We start from the raw sequence: 18,826 nt of genomic DNA, 5'->3' as shown, positions 1-18,826 counted from the left end.
AGAGGAGAGGATGGTAGAGTAGAGGAGAGGATGGTAGAGTAGAGTAGAGGATGGGTGAGTAGAGGAGAAGATGGTAGAGTAGAGGATGGTAGAGTAGAGGAGAGAATGGTAGAGTAGAGGAGAGGATGGTAGAGTAGAGTAGAGGATGGGTGAGTAGAGGAGAAGATGGTAGAGTAGAGGAGAGGATGGTATAGTAGAGGATGGTAGAGTAGAGTAGAGGATGGTAGAGTAGAGTAGAGGATGGTAGAGTAGAGTAGAGGATGGTAGAGTAGAGTAGAGGATGGTTGAGTAGAGTAGAGGATGGTAGAGTAGAGGAGAAGATGGTAGAGTAGAGTAGAGGATGGTAGAGTAGAGTAGAGTAGAGGATGGTAGAGTAGAGTAGAGGATGGTAGAGTAGAGTAGAGGATGGTAGAGTAGAGGAGAAGATGGTAGAGTAGAGGAGAGGATGGTAGAGTAGAGTAGAGGATGGTAGAGTAGAGTAGAGGATGGTTGAGTAGAGTAGAGGATGGTAGAGTAGAGGAGAAGATGGTAGAGTAGAGTAGAGGATGGTAGAGTAGAGTAGAGGATGGTAGAGTAGAGTAGAGGATGGTTGAGTAGAGTAGAGGATGGTAGAGTAGAGGAGAAGATGGTAGAGTAGAGTAGAGGATGGTAGAGTAGAGTAGAGGATGGTAGAGTAGAGGAGAGGATGGTAGAGTAGAGGAGAAGATGGTAGAGTAGAGTAGAGGATGGTAGAGTAGAGTAGAGTAGAGGATGGTAGAGTAGAGGAGAAGATGGTAGAGTAGAGTAGAGGATGGTAGAGTAGAGTAGAGGATGGTAGAGTAGAGGAGAGGATGGTAGAGTAGAGGATGGTAGAGTAGAGGAGAGGATGGTAGAGTAGAGTAGAGGATGGTAGAGTAGAGTAGAGGATGGTAGAGTAGAGTAGAGGATGGTTGAGTAGAGTAGAGGATGGTAGAGGATAGGATGGTAGAGTAGAGGAGAAGATGGTAGAGTAGAGGATGGTAGAGGATAGGATGGTAGAGTAGAGGAGAAGATGGTAGAGTAGAGGATGGAGTGGAGTAGAGTAGAATTTTCACACAACCTGTCTTTGCTCATTTACATTTTCTCTCACTCAAACACATAGGCTGTCGTTTTTCAGACAGAGCGTTACTTCGAATAGCAAAGGAATTCTGTTAAAAGGTAACAGTTGCTGAGCCTGTAGAGTGAAAGTCAGCCGTGCAAATGAGAAGGAGACGATGAAATCTTCTAAACCCATCCAAGTGTTTGATTTGTCTCTGAAAGTAATCCAAACTGCTTCGCCCTTTGGTCGAATTCACCACTTCTGTTGCGGTGAAAGGAAAAGGGAAGTCCCTCAAGAAAGACTGACGTCTGATGTGAAATAATGTGCAATATTTCAAAGGACTTGCTGACATGACCATAATCTCTGCATAATAGTCGCTACACAGCAGGTAATGTGATATTATACTAATTTTGACATAATGCAAAGCTGTGATGTTGAGCGTATTCTGTGTGAGAGACATACTGTGTCAGGCTCAGGTGTGATGCCTTTCTTTGAAGGGGAAACCCAGTGAATGAGCTGAGATTTACGCTCCTCTCCTATGATCCCCTGTGTGTGAAATGCGTGCTTTTTGGGTTTCAATGTGTCACAGTTCACACATTCACTCCTCTCCTCCTCTTCTGCCTTTTTGGCTTTTCTTAACAAATTAACAAACTGGCACAACCTCAGAGATTCATCACACTCTAGAGAGAGAGAAGGCCCCGAGAGCATGCCCAGAATCAGTTGTCCCAAAGCAAATACAAGCCTCTGCTTAAGTGCAAACCACTGCTTAAGTGCACTTTCAGTCAACATCATTCATCACATGTTAAATGTGTTTAGCTGGAGGGGGTCTCTGATTGGACAGTGACGTTATTAACCATCTGTTTTTTGCCATAAGATTGGGCAGTAGCCTTGGTTATCCGTCTCTGACCTTAGTGGGCGCCTGCCTGGCTGCTCTCTGCTACATGATTGGACAGTGACCTTACTGGTGCCAGATTAATGTTTTGTGATTGGAACGTGACCTTCCTGGTTCCCGAGTCCATGTTGGGTGTTTGAGCAGTGAATTTACCACCATTTTGTGATTGGACAGTGACCTCACACCACTTACCTATTCTCTGTTGTTTGATTGGACAGTGACCTTCCTGGTTGCATAGGCTGTCTATTGTGATTGGACAGAGCACGTCCTTGGTTTTCCAGTCTCTGTAGTGTGATTAGACAAATACCTTCCCTGCTGTCCCGTCGCTGTAGTGCGATTGGACAGTGACCTTCCTGGTTGACCGGTCTCTGTTGGTGTATTGGTTGCCTAAGGTTATTGATTTAAAACAGGGCAGCAGTCAATGGAATGTCTGTGGGAGGTTTGTGTTCCTTTGTGGCTGTGAGCGTCTCAGTATAGAGTGTTGTATGGAGGAAGAGATGAGTCTGTACGTGTCTGATATTTATCAGTAAATAATGAAGCTCTGTAAATATTTTGCTTCTAGTAAATTGCACAGCCAGACCTTGATTACTATTGTTGCTATGTCACCAACACTGCCTCCTGTTCCATTCCATTCCTTTCTACTTACCTTTCATCTCCTCCTCTCCTTTCATCTAATGTCCATATCGCTCCTTTCTCTCCCCTCTTTCTCATACCATCTCCTTCTCTCTCACATACACATCCATACACATTCTCTTTCACATACCATCTCATTCTCTCTCACAGACACATCAATACACATTCTCTTTCTCATACCATCTCATTCTCTCTCACAGACACATCCATACACATTCTCTTTCTCATACCATCTCATTCTCTCTCACATACACATCCATACACATTCTCTTTCACATACCATCTCATTCTCTCTCACAGACACATCAATACACATTCTCTTTCTCATACCATCTCATTCTCTCTCACAGACACATCCATACACATTATCTTTCTCATACCATCTCATTCTCTTTCTCACACCATCTCATTCTCTCTCACAGACACATCCATACACATTCTCTTTCTCATACCATCTCATTCTCTCTCACAGACACATCCATACACATTCTCTTTCTCATACCATCTCATTCTCTCTCACAGACACATCCATACACATTCTCTTTCTCATACCATCTCATTCTCTCTCACAGACACATCAATACACATTCTCTTTCTCATACCATCTCATTCTCTCTCACAGACACATCCATACACATTCTCTTTCACATACCATCTCATTCTCTCTCACAGACACATCCATACACATTCTCTTTCTCATACCATCTCATTCTCTCTCACAGACACATCCATACACATTCTCTTTCTCATACCATCTCATTCTCTCTCACAGACACATCCATACACATTCTCTTTCTCATACCATCTCATTCTCTCTCACAGACACATCCATATACACATCCTCTTTCTCATACCATCTCATTCTCTTACACAGACACATCCATACACATTCTCTTTCTCTCCCCTCTCTTTTCCTGCCTCCCCCTGATGTTCTTGCTGCCATTTGAGAGGACCAGTTTTGTGCCAGACAGCCATTCCTCAGATTGAGATATGCTGGGTTTTAAAGTCACACTCAGAAAGATTTACTATCTCAGTCTGGATGGAGGGGAGTGGAGCGGGGATACAGACTGGGGTGTTGGGTTGGGGGTAGCGTTTTCATGCGCTAATCTCAGGCTCATTTTTTACAATGGAGCGAGCTGAGATGGACAGATAAATGGACCTAGTTGAGTCTGAGTTTCCTTTCTGAACCTATTCCAGACTAATTGACGGACCTAATATGCCTATCAGAAGTTTTCAGATAGAGAGAAAGAGTGTGTTTGAGAGAGAGAGAGAGAGAGGGAGAGAGAGAGAAAGAGAAAGAGAGAAAGAGTGTGTTTGAGAGAGAGTGAGAGAGAGAGATGAGGAAGGAGAAATGGCACCAACATGTCCTGTCCTGAGTCTTGTCCTGATTGAAATGTGTCTCTTCTTAATGCTGTGATGGATTGATGGATTGATGGCCAGGGAGATAGATGGACAAAAAAGCAACACTTTGCTAGGTAGGTTGTCAGTCACTGCACAAAGACTGATGCTGACATTTCACAGAACCAGAATCATCAAATGATAAATAGATGTTCCTTTGGCCGAACAGGGTTCTCATTGGACAAGTGGGCCTACCTCTCGCTGATACGACGTCTCGTTGGACGTTCTGGCAGCAGACACCTCACTGATGAGAAATCTTATTACAGATTGCCAGCTATTACTGTGAATGTAGACATTCATTCATTTATGTATTTTTAGACATATTTCTACCATATATCGCTGCAGACACACAGACCGTTTGAAAGGGAGAGAGCTATAGAGAACGAGAAAGTTGGGGCATTGACCTGCTTTTTGGAGACAGAATGAGTTCAAAACAAAGGGAGAATGTTAAGGAGCTCTGGAAATAGAGTTCTCTGAGAAAAGGACAAAGAGGACACAACGTCTGTCTGTATGTGCACTGAAACACTAACAGTCCTGGGATTTTACAGTCTGTGTACTACTGAGAGCATCCAAACAACAAGAGACAAATTCAATGTAATACCCTTGTGGAACCATTGTAATACAATCTCTATCACAATCTCTGTGGATTTTGTTATTGACCTCATTCAGTAATGTGTTGTCATTGTCTTTCAGGTGATGTTGGAGCCATTTTTAAGACATTCTATGAATCTAGGTTGGAGGAAAACCAGGAAAACTACTGCATTCCATTGAATCTGCTTGGAACTACATTACCCAGAGCTGAACCGTGCTCTAAATGCTGTTAGAGCTATCCCTATCTCTGTGACATTAGAAGAAGAAGAACACAAACTAGTATAAGGTTATGAATTTGTTGGAAGCATAACCAAGTGTTGTTCAGCTGTATCTTGGTGGAGAAGACATTTCAAACATGACAGGGACTCCTAGGCTTTACAAACAACTCTAATACAGGTATGTTGACTTAAAACAGAAATAAAAATGTACCATAAACCAGGTTTCCATCCAACCATTAAACGCAGATGAATTACCTGACATATAAAAAAAGTCAAGGCTGATGGAAACAGGAAATGTCCGACAGACAATTTGTTCATTCGACATGTTGGAATCTTTTTTGTGTCTGTAAAACTAGTTCTCTGAGAAATGGTAACGGGAATGCCTTCATGCGCAAATATTGATATAATAACCATCATATCGAAAATAAACTTGGAGTCACACGATGACCTCCCACCACGACATGGAAGAGCAGGAAAGGTTTACAGGCAGATCATGAACTTCACATGGTGGTTAAGTGCACATTGGTCATGCAAATTTCCATGAAGATAAATATCGAGGGTAGGCTATTATTTGAATTCTGGGGATATGATGATCGGTGCTTGGCTGCCAATTATCATATCAGTGAACTTGTCTAGAGAGCATGCGCCAAAACCAGATTGGCCAAGAATGCTATTTATCACAACAGTTTTTGTGACAAAACCATCGGTACCCCATTTAATGTACATGTTTTATCCGGTACATAGGAACTTAACCACAAAAGTGATTTTTATCACACACAGACTTTTATCCACAATGGGTTAGTTTGATGGAAACTCACCTCTGGTGGGAAAATGCACATATTGTTTTATGCAGATTTGAGAATATTTGCATGAAAATCTGTCACCAATTGGTACAATGATAACAGTACCTATTTATACATCGTCTTTCATCTTCTTTTTCCTAATCTTTTCCATTAATTTCTCTCAGGAAAAGACAAAGGGGTGGGTTTGGCTCACATTTATGGGCGTGTCAGACATGGAGGGTCTCTGCTAGACTCCGCCTAAGTAGACAGCACCTGACAGAGCCCCTCCCCTTATTCCTGGATTGGTCCAATCTCCCCCGGGCCCACCCATTTCTCCAGACCCTCCAAGGAACGTGGTCGGATCGAACCTCTTCTCACCCAGGTGCCGTCCGTTTGGTGAGGGCGGCGAGGGCTGTGCTGTGATTGGTTGACTGCGGGTGGGAGTGCAATGCGGATTGGAGGATGTCGGGGGACTGGGATGAAGACCACCTGTGTAAGAAGGCTCTCACTCTGGTGGAGGAGTTGTGCTTACACTCCTCAGCGAAGGACAGCCATGAAGCCAGCTGCCGAGACTTTGTCTACATGATGAGGGGACAGCAGCACGAAACAGGTAACAACATAGTAACATACAGTAACATACAGGAATCATTCACATACACTAACATACACTAACATACAGTAACATACAGGAATCATTCACATACACTAACATACAGTAACATACAGGAATCATTCACATACACTAACATACAGTAACATACAGGGATCATTCACATACACTAACAAACAGTAACATACAGGGATCATTCACATACACTAACATACAGTAACATACAGGGATCATTCACATACACTAACATACAGTAACATACAGGAATCATTCACATACACTAACATACAGTAACATACAGGAATCATTCACATACACTAACATACAGTAACATACAGAAATCATTCACATACACTAACATACAGTAACATACAGGAATCATTCACATACACTAACATACAGTAACATACAGGGATCATTCACATACACTAACATACAGTAACATACAGGAATCATTCACATATACTAACATACAGTAACATACAGGAATCATTCACATACACTAACATACAGTAACATACATGCATCATTCACATACACTAACATACAGTAACATACATGCATCATTCACATACACTAACATACAGTAACATACATGCATCATTAACAACACACTAACATACAGTAACATACAGGAATCATTCACATACACTAACATACAGTAACATACATGCATCATTAACAACACACTAACATACAGTAACATACATGCATCATTAACAACACACTAACATACAGTAACATACAGGAATCATTCACATACACTAACATACAGTAACATACAGGAATCATTCACATACACTAACATACAGTAACATACAGGAATCATTAACAACACACTAACATACAGTAACATACATGCATCATTAACAACACACTAACATACAGTAACATACATGCATCATTAACAACACACTAACATACAGTAACATACAGTAACATACATGCATCATTAACAACACACTAACATACAGTAACATACATGCATCATTAACAACACACTAACATACAGTAACATACAGGAATCATTCACATACACTAACATACAGTAACATACAGGAATCATTCACATACACTAACATACAGTAACATACAGGGATCATTCACATACACTAACATACAGTAACATACAGGAATCATTCACATACACTAACATACAGTAACATACAGGGATCATTCACATACACTAACATACAGTAACATACAGGAATCATTCACATACACTAACATACAGTAACATACAGGAATCATTCACATATACTAACATACAGTAACATACAGGAATCATTCACATACACTAGCATACAGTAACATACAGGAATCATTCACATACACTAACATACAGTAACATACATGCATCATTAACAACACACTAACATACAGTAACATACATGCATCATTAACAACACACTAACATACAGTAGCATACAGGAATCATTAACAACACACCAACATACAGGAATCATTAGCAACACAGTAACATACAGGAATCATTAGCAACACACTAACATACTGTAACATACAGGAATCATTAACACACACTAACATACAGAAATATACAGGAATCATTAACAACACAGTAACATACATGCATCATTAACAACACACTAACACACAGTAACACACAGTAACATACAGGAATCATTAACAACACAGTAACATACAGGAATCATTAACAACACACTAACATACAGGCATCATTAACAACACACTAACACACAGTAGCATACAGTAACATACAGGAATCACTAACAACACAGTATCATTAGCAACACAGTAACATACAGGAATCATTAGCAACACACTAACATACTGTAACATACAGGAATCATTAACACACAGTAACATACAGTAACATACAGGAATCATTAGCAACACAGTAACATACAGGAATCATTAGCAACACACTAACATACTGTAACCTACAGGAATCATTAACACACACTAACATACAGGAACATACAGGAATCATTACCAACACAGTAACATACAGTAACATATATGAATCATTAACAACACACTAACACACAGTAACATACAGTAACATACAGGAATCATTAACAACACAGTAACATACAGGAATCATTAACAACACACTAACACACAGTAACATACAGTAACATATATGAATCATTAACAACACACTAACACACAGTAACATACAGTAACATACAGGAATCATTAACAACACAGTAACATACAGTAACACATAGGAATAATTAACAACACAGTAACGCCTCCTGGGTGGCGCAGTGGTTAAGGGCGCTGTACTGCAGCGCCAGCTGTGCCACCAGAGACTCTGGGTTCGCGCCCAGGCTCTGTCGTAACCGGCCGCGACCTGGAGGTCCATGGGGCGACGCACAATTGGCATAGCGTTGCCAATTGCGGAGGGAGGGTTTAGCCGGTAGGGATATCCTTGTCTCATCGTACACCAGCGACTTCTGTGGCGGGCCGGGCGCAGTGCACGCTAACCAAGGTTGCCAGGTGCACAGTGTTTCCTCTGACACATTAATGCGGCTGACTTCCGGTTTGGATGGTGCTGTGTTAAGAAGCAGTGTGGCTTGGTTGGGTTGTGTATCGGAGGACGCATGACTTTCAACCTTCGTCTCTCCCGAGCCCGTACGGGAGTTGTAGCGATGAGACAAGATAGTAGAGAGAAGACAATTTGGATACCACAAAATTGGGGAGAAAAAGGGGGTCAAATAAAAAAAAATATTTTAAAATTATTTTAAAAAACAACACAGTAACATACAGGAATCATTAACAACACATACAGTAACATACAGGAATCATTAACAACACATACAGTAACATGCAGGAATCATTAACAACACATACAGTAACATACAGGAATCATTAACAACACATACAGTAACATACAGGAATCACTAACAACACATACAGTAACATACAGGAATCATTAACAACACATACAGTAACATACAGGAATCATTAACAACACATACAGTAACATACAGGAATCATTAACAACACATACAGTAACATGCAGGAATCATTAACAACACACTAACAACACACTAACATACAGTAACATACAGGAATCATTAACAACACATACAGGAATCATTAGCAACACATACAGTAACATACAGGAATCATTAACAACACATACAGTAACATACAGGAATCATTAACAACACACTAACATACAGTAACATGCAGGAATCATTAACAACACAGTAACATACAGGAATCATTAGCAACACATACAGTAACATACAGGAATCATTAACAACACACTAACATACAGTAACATACAGGAATCATTAACAACACATACAGGAATCATTAACAACACATACAGGAATCATTAACAACACACTAACATACAGTAACATACAGGAATCATTAACAACACATACAGTAACATACAGGAATCATTAACAACACATACAGTAACATACAGGAATCATTAACAACACACTAACATACAGTAACATGCGGGAATCATTAACAGAGTAACATACAGGAATCATTATAAACACTCCAACATACAATAACATACACAAATCATTAACACACAGTAACATACAAAAACATACAGGAATCATTAACAACACAGTAACATACAATAACATACAGGAATCATTAACAACACACTAACATACATGAATCAACAACACAGTAACATACAGAAACATACAGGAATCATTAACAACACACTAACATACAGTAACATATTGGAATCATTAACAACACACTAATGAACAGTAACATACAGGAATCATTAACAACACACAGTAACATACAGGAATCATTAACAACCCACTAACACACAGTAACCTACAGTAACATACATGAATCATTAGCAACACACTAACACACAGTAACATACAGTAACATACAGGAATCATTAACAACACAGTAACATACAGGAATCATTAACAACACACTAACATACAGTAACCATTAACAGAGTAACATACAGGGATCATTAAAAACACAATAACATACAGGAATCATTAACACACACTAACATACATGAATCAGCAACACAGTAACCTGCAGAAACATACAAGAATCATTAACAACACAGTAACAAACAGTAACATACAGGAATCATTATAAACATAGTAACACACAGTAACATACTTGAATCATTAACAACACACAGTGAAATACAGAAACATATAGGGATCATTAACAACACAGTAGCATACAGAAACATATAGGGATCATTAACAACACAGTAGCATACAGAAACATATAGGGATCATTAACAACACAGTAACATACAGAAACATATAGGGATCATTAACAACACACTAACATACAGGAATCATTAACAACACACAGTGACATACAGTAACATATAGGGATCATTAACAACACACTAACATACAGGAATCATTAGCCATGTGTTTTTCTGTCCAAGTGACATTAGCAAGAAAAAAATCCCAGGAAACACTCCTGGCCGTAGTAATGTGTATTGTGGGATAGAGCAGAATATCCTGAAGAAGAGTTATTATCTGGGTTCTGATGCCAGGGTTGCCCTGAGGGGCTGTCTAGCACCCCCACAACAAATCAGGGCACCTCCGGAACACTTTGAAATATTCATGAGACATTTCCAAATTGATAAGGAAGGTCCAGCCCTCTGTTTATAGGGCAAACCAAAGAGTCCAAGTGCAATCCCAACCTGGCTAATTGTAAATATGGAGCATCGTCCCAGATCCCTTTGAATGAATTCTACACAGCAGAGTGGATGAGTGGTGGCGCTAGCTAGCTACAGTCCCAGCAGCATTCTGGTCCTGTGTGGATTCTCATGGAGAGGTTTTGGAGCGGTGGCAGAAATGTGCAGTAGTGTAGATTAGAGGGGATGCGTGTAGATCAGTGTGCTGTAGTGTAGACTAGAGGGGATGCGTGTGGATCAGTGTGCTGTAGTGTAGATTAGGCTGGATCTGCTGCATGGAGCACCTAGAGATTTGTGTGACACAGTGCAGGATGTCATCATGCAGTGGGTTTGGTGGGAGGCGTTAGCGGATAGCCTCTGGGTAATGACGTGATAAACCAAAGCAAGGGCCTCTGGGCAGTACAGGATCCGCCATCCGTCGCCTGTCTGTCAATCAATGGCTTGTGTAAGCAGGGTGGGTGTGAGCTGTTTGATGTTCTGCCTGAAAAACTCCCAGTCGGATACATCACTTACTGATTGACAGCCGGTGTCAATCTGCCCCATGCTGGGTTTCTGTCTCAGAAGAACCACCCCCACCTGCCTCCGCCAAGCTACCCCCCTCACACACACACACACACACACACACACACACACACACACACACACACACACACACACACACACACACACACACACACACACACACACACACACACACACACACACACACTCACACACACACACACACACACACACACACACACACACACACACACACACACGTTAACGGTTAGGCTGTGTGGTTTAGGACTGACCTATGAGCACCTGACCTCCTGAAAGACTAATGAATAAACAACGTTTTCCTGCTGACAGTCTCCCCCCACACACATATCTATGCTCCCTGAGCTGCCACACACACACACACAAACATGCACAAACACACACATGCAGAGACACACACACACACTGTTATTCTCTCTCTACTGTCCTAAACCCCTTCCCTCTTTAGTCTTATCTATGCTCCCTGAGCTGCCACACACACACACACAAACATGCACAAACACACACATGCAGAGACACACACACACACTGTTATTCTCTCTCTACCGTCCTAAACCCCTTCCCTCTTTAGTTCTCTCTCTAAATCCTCGTTGCCTTGTTTGTCCTCCATCTCTCTCCATCATTATCTCTTTTTGTTTTCTTCTGTGGCGTGGCATGTTGGTAGATGTTGACTATATTAACTTGGCTGTATCCTTCTGAATGTGACCAGTCAGCCAATATGTCTGCTTCAACATGGTTACCAATCTGTCTCTATCTGGCCCGCCCCTACAGCCTCTCTCCTCTCCTCTCCCCCCTCTCTTCTCTCAGAATCTCCCTCTCTCTCTTATCATGCACTACACCTATTCCCTCTGTCCTTATTTCTTCTTCCCTTTTTCCTTTCTCGTTCCCCCACTCATTTTCTTTCCCACCACCTCTTTCGTTCCACCTCTCTTCTCTCCCTTAGGGCTCCTCTCCCCTTTCTCTCTCTCTCTCTCTCTCTCTCTCTCTCTCTCTCTCTCTCTCTCTCTCTCTCTCTCTCGCTCTCTCTCTCTCTCTCTCTCTCGCTCTCCCTCTTTCTCTCTGATCATATCCTTTGAACAAGTGCTGATTAATGTCATACATAGACTGATGAATAATACACGACAGTGAGCGAGAGGAGAGCGAGAGAGAGAGGGAGAGAGAGAGAGGAGAGGAGGGGAAGAATGATGGAGAAAGGGCGGGAGAATGAGAGAAAAGAAGGGAGAGAGAGAGAAGGAGAATAGGGGGAGAGATGGACGAGAGAGGGGCTAAATAAGACATCACGGAAAAAGGAGAGCAATGGAGGATGTGAGAGAAGACTAAAGAAAGGGGGAAGAGATGGAGAGAGAGAGAGACAGAAGGAAGGCGTAGAGAATTCCAGGAGATGTACCCTAGGGGTAGAGGAGTGCCTCGCACTGGCTGCTGTTGTCTCATTTACTCATTTACTCTCAGTCTCGTTGTCAGTGAGTTATAGATATCGTTTCAATATCTTTTGAATGATTGAACAATGTTTGTGTCTTTGTCATGCCCACAAAGCCACTTCGGATTGAATCGAGGAAAGACAGAGCCAGGGAAAGGAAGGGAGAGGGTGAAGGAAAGATAGATAAACAGATACACAAAAAAGAGAGACGGAGATAGGAAGAGAGGGAGAGAGAGGGGGGGAAGGAAAGATGGGGAGACCGAGAGACAGAAAGATTAAGAGGGATAAGAAGAGATAGAGAGGGTGATAGAAAGAGAGGGATGGGGAAGGAAAAATAGAGAGATGGACAGACAAAAAGAGAGAGAGCGATAGAAAGACAGCTAAAGAGAGACATACTCAAGGTCCAACACTGATCGCTCTACACCCAGACAACGGCCTCAGGTGATTGGCAGGCCTCTAGTCTGTGTATTGGATAGGGCTGGAGGAGCTGTCCACCAGACTGGTGCTGAAACCGAGCTTTTTTACTTATTTTTTTCTCACCAGGATGACTCACCCCCCCCCCCCCCCCCCCCCCCCGTTTCCCCTCAGACAAAATATTTTAGCCGTCAGTGATTAAAAGCTCATAACCACGAGCACAGGCCTAATCACATCACAGGAAATATCATTGTGGGTGTTAGTATTTTTATTGTGGTGTTATCAGTCCACCAACGTTTGTTCATGTTTAAGCTGCCATATTCAAAATGGGTATATTAGCATTTGAAGCGGCGTATCACATTACACTCACAGTGTGTTGTCATTCTGCTCTGATGATGTGGGATTTAGTGGATTTTGGGCTGATAGGGGCTATTTGTGATGAGGAGTGGAAAAAGGAGGCTTAATTGAGAGAATAAACTCTGTGAAGGATACTGAATAATGTGACATGAGGCTTTTTGGTATTTTAGATGATGAGGTTGAAGTATTGAGTCTTCATCCATCATTGCCAAACAAACTCACCCTCTGTCTCTGTCTCTCTGTCTCTCTTCTCTCCATCCTTCCCTCTCTCCTCTCGTCCTCTAGAGATCTCTGTCAGCCTGTTGTCGGTGATTGTGACATTCTGCGGGATCGTCCTTCTCTCAGTCTCTCTCTTTGTCTCCTGGAAGCTCTGTTGGTTGCCATGGCGAGACAAGGAGGGTGGGGGCCTGAGCTTGACGTCGGGGCTGATGCCCGGGGGTGTGGGTGGGATGGGCGGCAGTGGGGGGGCCTCCCTCCTACCTCCTGTCATGCAGAGGAAGGCGTCCCACTCCTCACTCTACCCCTCCCTGGCCCAGTCCCAGCAGCATCACCCCCACTTCTCTGACCTGGTGGGGGTGGAGAGTGGCCAGGGGGTGGGGGGTGTGGTGGGAGGCCCGGAGCAGACACAGGAACACTCCTACCTGGACATGGACTCCTACCCCAACAACGCTGGTGAGAAGGAACGCCTGATCTCACCCCACTGATACTGGAGTGGCTTTATTATAGCATGCGTACAGAGTTTGCGTCATATAATGCCTTGGTCGATGTTTTAAGTCTTGTACTATAGAGAATATAAGCATATTAACACATCTTGAAATGGTGCGGCACATTGCTAAATGCACTACAACCCCCCCATAAACTGAAGAAATAAGACACAACAATCTCTTTACAGTAGAACCAGCTTCACTTTCTATACAAACACCTCTTTTCTTCTCTCTATCCCCCTTCTATTCTCTGCACTCCTTTTTCTGTATTGTCCTCTCTCTCTCTCTCTCTCTCTCTCTCGCTCTGTCTCTCTCTCTGTCTCTCTCTGTCTCTCGCTCTCTCTCTGTCTCTCTCTCTCCCTCTCTCTCTCTCTCTCTCTCCCCCTCTCTCTCTGTATCTCTCTCTCTCTCTCTCTGTATCTCTCTCTGTCTCTCTCTCTCCCTCTCTCTCTCTGTATCTCTCTCTCTCTCTCTGTCTCTGTCTCTGTCTCTGTCTCTCTCGCTCTCTGTCTCTCTCTCTCTGTCTAGGGAATCTTAAATTGAGCCAGATGTCTCCAGAGTTGCCCCCCACCACTGAGGGGGGAGCCGCCCCACCCCACAAAGACATGCCCAATGCCCACTCCCAGCAGCAGGTCACTGCACGGTCAGTACTGTAATGTGTATGTGTGCTTGTTTGCTTGTGTGTGTTCTCTGTGTTGGTGATTACAAAGAGGTTATGGAATATGTAGTGAATTTGTGTGTGATTGATCAAAATATGCAGGATGTGATATATCTATCTATCTATAAACTCAGCAAAAAAAGAAACGTCCTCTCTCTGTCAACTATTTTCAGCAAACTTAACGTGTAAATATGTGTATGAACATAAGATTCAACAACTGAGACACAAACTGAACAAGTTCCACAGACATGTGACTAACAGAAATTGAATAATGTGTCCCTGGACAAAGGGGGCTCAAAATAAAAAATAACAGTCAGTATCTGGAGAGGCCACCAGCTGCATTAAGTACTGCAGTGCATCTCCTCCTCATAGACTGCACCAGATTTGCCAGTTCTTGCTGTGAGATGTTACCCCACTCTTCCACCAAGGCACCTGCAAGTTCCCAGACATTTCTGTGGGGAATGGCCCTAGCCCCCACCCTCTGATCCAACAGGTCCCAGACGTGCTCAATGGGATTGAGATCCGGGCTCTTTGCTGGCCATGGCAGAACACTAACATTCCTATCTTGCAGGAAATCACGCACAGGACGAGCAGTATGGCTGGTGGCATTGTCATGCTGGAGGGTCATGTCAGGATGAGCCTGCAGGAAGGGTACCACATGAGGGAGGAGGATGTCTTCCCTGTAACTCACAGCATTGCCTGCAATGACAACAAGCTCAGTCCGAAGATGCTGTGGAACACCGCCCCAGACCATGACGGACCCTCAAATCGATCCCGCTCCAGAGTACAGGCCTCAATGTAACGCTCATTCCTTCGACGATAAACGCGAATCCGACCATCACCCCTGGTGAGACAAAACCGCGACAGTGAAGAGCACTTTTAGCCAGTCCTGTCTGGTCCAGCGACGGTGGGTTTGTGCCCATAGGCGGCGTTGTTGCCGGTGATGTCTGGTGAGGACCTGCCTTACAACAGCCCCCTGCCTACAAGCCCTCAGTCCAGCCTCTCTCAGCCTATTGTGGACAGTCTGAGGCCTGATGGAGGGATTGTGCGTTCCTGGTGTAACTTGGGCAGTTGCTGTTGCCATCCTGTACCTGTCCCGCAGGTGTGATGTTCGGATGTACCGATCCTGTGCAGGTGTTGTTACATGTGGTCTGCCACTGTGAGGACGATCAGCTGTCCGTCCTGTCTCCCTGTAGCGCTTAGGCAGTACGGATGTTGCAATTTATTGTCCTGGCCACATCTTCAGTCCTCATGCCTTCTTGCAGCATGCCTAAGGCACATTCACGCAGATGAGCAGGGACCCTGGGCATCTTTCTTTTGGTGTTTTTCAGAGTCAGTAGAAAGGCCTCTTTAGTGTCATATGTTTTCATAACTGTAACCTTAATTGCCTACCGTCTGTAAGCTGTTAGTCTTATTGACCGTTCCACAGGTGCATGTTCATGAATTGTTTATGGTTCATTGAACAAGCATGGGAAACAGTGTTTAAACCCTTTACAATGAAGATCTGTGAAGTTATTTGGATTTTTACGAATGATCTTTGAAAGACAGGGTCCTGAAAAAGGGACGTTTTTTTTTTCGGAGTTCATATCTATATCTATGGAAAGTATTCAGACCCCTTGACTTTTTCCACATTTTGTTATGTTACATCCTTATTCTAAAATGTATTAATTCATTTTTTGCCCTCATAAATTCTAACACAATACCCCATAATGACAAAGCGAAAACAGGTTTTTAGAAATGTTTGCAAATGTATTCAAAATAATAAACAGAAATACCTTATTTACATAAGTATTCAGACCCTTTGCTATGAGACTCAAAATGGAGATCAGATGCATCCTGATTCCATTGATCATCCTTAAGATGTTTCTACAACTTGATTAGAGTCCACCTGTGGTAAATTCAATTGATTGGACATGATTAGGAAAGGCACACACCTGTCTATATAAGGTCCCACAGTTGACAGTGCATGTCAGAGCAAAAACCAAACCATGAGGTCGAAGGAATTGTCTGTAGAGCTCCATGAGCTCCGTGTCCAGGCACAGATCTGAGGAATGGTACAAAATAATTTCTGCAGCATTGAAGGTCCTCAAGAACACAGTTTCCACCATTTTTAAATGGAAGAAGTTTGGAACCACCAATACTCTTCCTAGAGCTGGCCTCCTTTCCAAACTGAGCAATTGGGGAAGAAGGGCCTTGGTAAGGGAGGTGACTAAGAACCCGATGGTCACTTTGATAGAGCTCCAGAGTTATCCTTTGGAGATGGGAGAACCTTTCAGAAGGAAAACCATCTCTGCAGCACTCCACCAATCCAAGTGGCCAGACGGAAGCCACTCCTCAGTAAAAGGCACATAACAGCCCACTTGGCGTTTGCCAAAAGACACCTAAAGACTCACAGACCATGAGAAACAAGACTCTCTGGTCTGATGAAACCAAGATTTAACTCTTTGGCCTGAATGCCAAGCATCACGTCTAGAAGAAACCTGGCACCATCCCTACTGTGAAGCATGGTGGTGACAGCATCATGCTGTGGGAATGTTTTTCAGCAGCAGGGACTGGGAGACTAGTCAGGATCGAGGAAAAGATGAACGGAGCAAAGTACAGAAGTACAGAGAGATCCTTGATGAAAACCTGCTCCAGAGCGCTCAGGACCTCAGACTGGGGCGATGGTTCACCTTCCAACCTTAAGCACACAGTCAAGACAATGCACGAGTGGCTTCGGGACAAGTCTTTGAATGTCCTTGAGTGGCCCAGTCAGAGCCCAGACTTGAACTCGATCGAACATCTCTGGAGAGACCTGAAAATAGCTGTGCAGCGATGCTCCCCATCCAACCTGACAGAGCTTGAGGATCTGCAGAGAAGAATGGGAGAAACTCCCCAAATACAGGTGTGCCAAGGAAGACTTGAGGCTGTAATCTCTGCCAAAGATGCTTCAACAGAGTACTGAGTAAAGGGTCTGAATACTAGTTTTTTGAAAAAATGTCTAAACCTGTTTTTGCTTTGGAATTATGGGGTATTGTGTGTAGATTGATGAGGGGAAAAAACAATTGAATCCATTTTTAAATAAGGCTGTAAAGTAACAGAATGTGGGGAAAAATCAGGGGGTCTAAATACTTTCCGAATGCACTGTGTATACAGTACCAGTCAAATGTTTGGACACACCTACTCATTCCAGGGTTTATCTTTATTTTTACTATTTTCTACATTGTAGAATAATAGTGAAGGCATCAAAACTATGAAATAACACATATGGAATCATGTAGTAACCATAAAGTGTTAAACAAATCAAAATATATTTGATATTTGATATTCGTTAAAGTAGCCACCATTTGCCTTTGCACAATCTTGGCATTCTCTCAACCAGCTTTATGAGGTAGTCACCTGCATTTCAATTAAAAGGTGTGCCTTCTTAAAAGTTAATTTGTGGAATTTCTTTCCTTCTGAATGCGTTTGAGTCAAATCAGTTGTGTTGTGACAAGGTAGGGGTAGTATACAGAATATAGCCCTATTTGGTAAAATACCAACTCCATATTATGGCAAGAACAGCTCAAATGAGCAAAGAGAAATGACAGTCCATCATTACTTTAAGACATGAAGGTCAGTCAATGCGGAAAATTTCAAGGATTTTGAAAGTTTCTTCAAGTGCATTTGCACTATGATGAAACTGGCTCTCATGAGGACCGTCACAGGAAAGGAAGACGCAGAGTTACCTCTGCTGCAAAGGATAAGTTCATTGGAGTTACCAGCCTCAGAAATTGCAGCCCAAATAAATGCTTCAGAGTTCAAGTAACAGGCACATCTCAACATCAACTGTTCAGAGGAGACTGTGTGAATTAGGCCTTCATGGTTGAATTGCTGCACAGAAACCACTACTCAAGGACACCAATAAGAAGAAGAGATTTATGAA

At 42.7% G+C, this 18,826-nt stretch overlaps 1 protein-coding gene across 5 annotated transcripts in view; it reads left to right on the top strand.

Annotated features, from left to right (window-relative positions):
- Positions 1-18,826, top strand: part of LOC110538614 (synaptotagmin-C) — a 51,747-nt gene that overhangs the window by 11,120 nt on the left and 21,801 nt on the right. For 3 of the 5 annotated variants that reach the window (XM_036938719.1, XM_036938715.1, XM_036938717.1), the window contains exons 2-5: positions 4,674-4,967; positions 5,757-6,181; positions 13,846-14,232; positions 14,793-14,907. In XM_036938719.1, the coding sequence (XP_036794614.1) occupies positions 6,034-6,181; positions 13,846-14,232; positions 14,793-14,907 (650 nt within the window). In that variant the 5' untranslated portion in view covers positions 4,674-4,967; positions 5,757-6,033. Of the gene's footprint in view, positions 1-3,282; positions 4,575-4,673; positions 4,968-5,756; positions 6,182-13,845; positions 14,233-14,792; positions 14,908-18,826 lie in introns of those variants that run through there. The other 2 variants (XM_036938718.1, XM_036938720.1) reach the window with 2 other exon arrangements.

This window comes from Oncorhynchus mykiss, chromosome 12 (genome assembly GCF_013265735.2).
Source record: "Oncorhynchus mykiss isolate Arlee chromosome 12, USDA_OmykA_1.1, whole genome shotgun sequence".
Taxonomy (NCBI): Eukaryota; Metazoa; Chordata; class Actinopteri; order Salmoniformes; family Salmonidae; genus Oncorhynchus; species Oncorhynchus mykiss.
The sequence above is the reverse complement of the archived record's forward strand: the minus strand, read 5'-3'. Positions and strand labels throughout refer to the sequence as shown.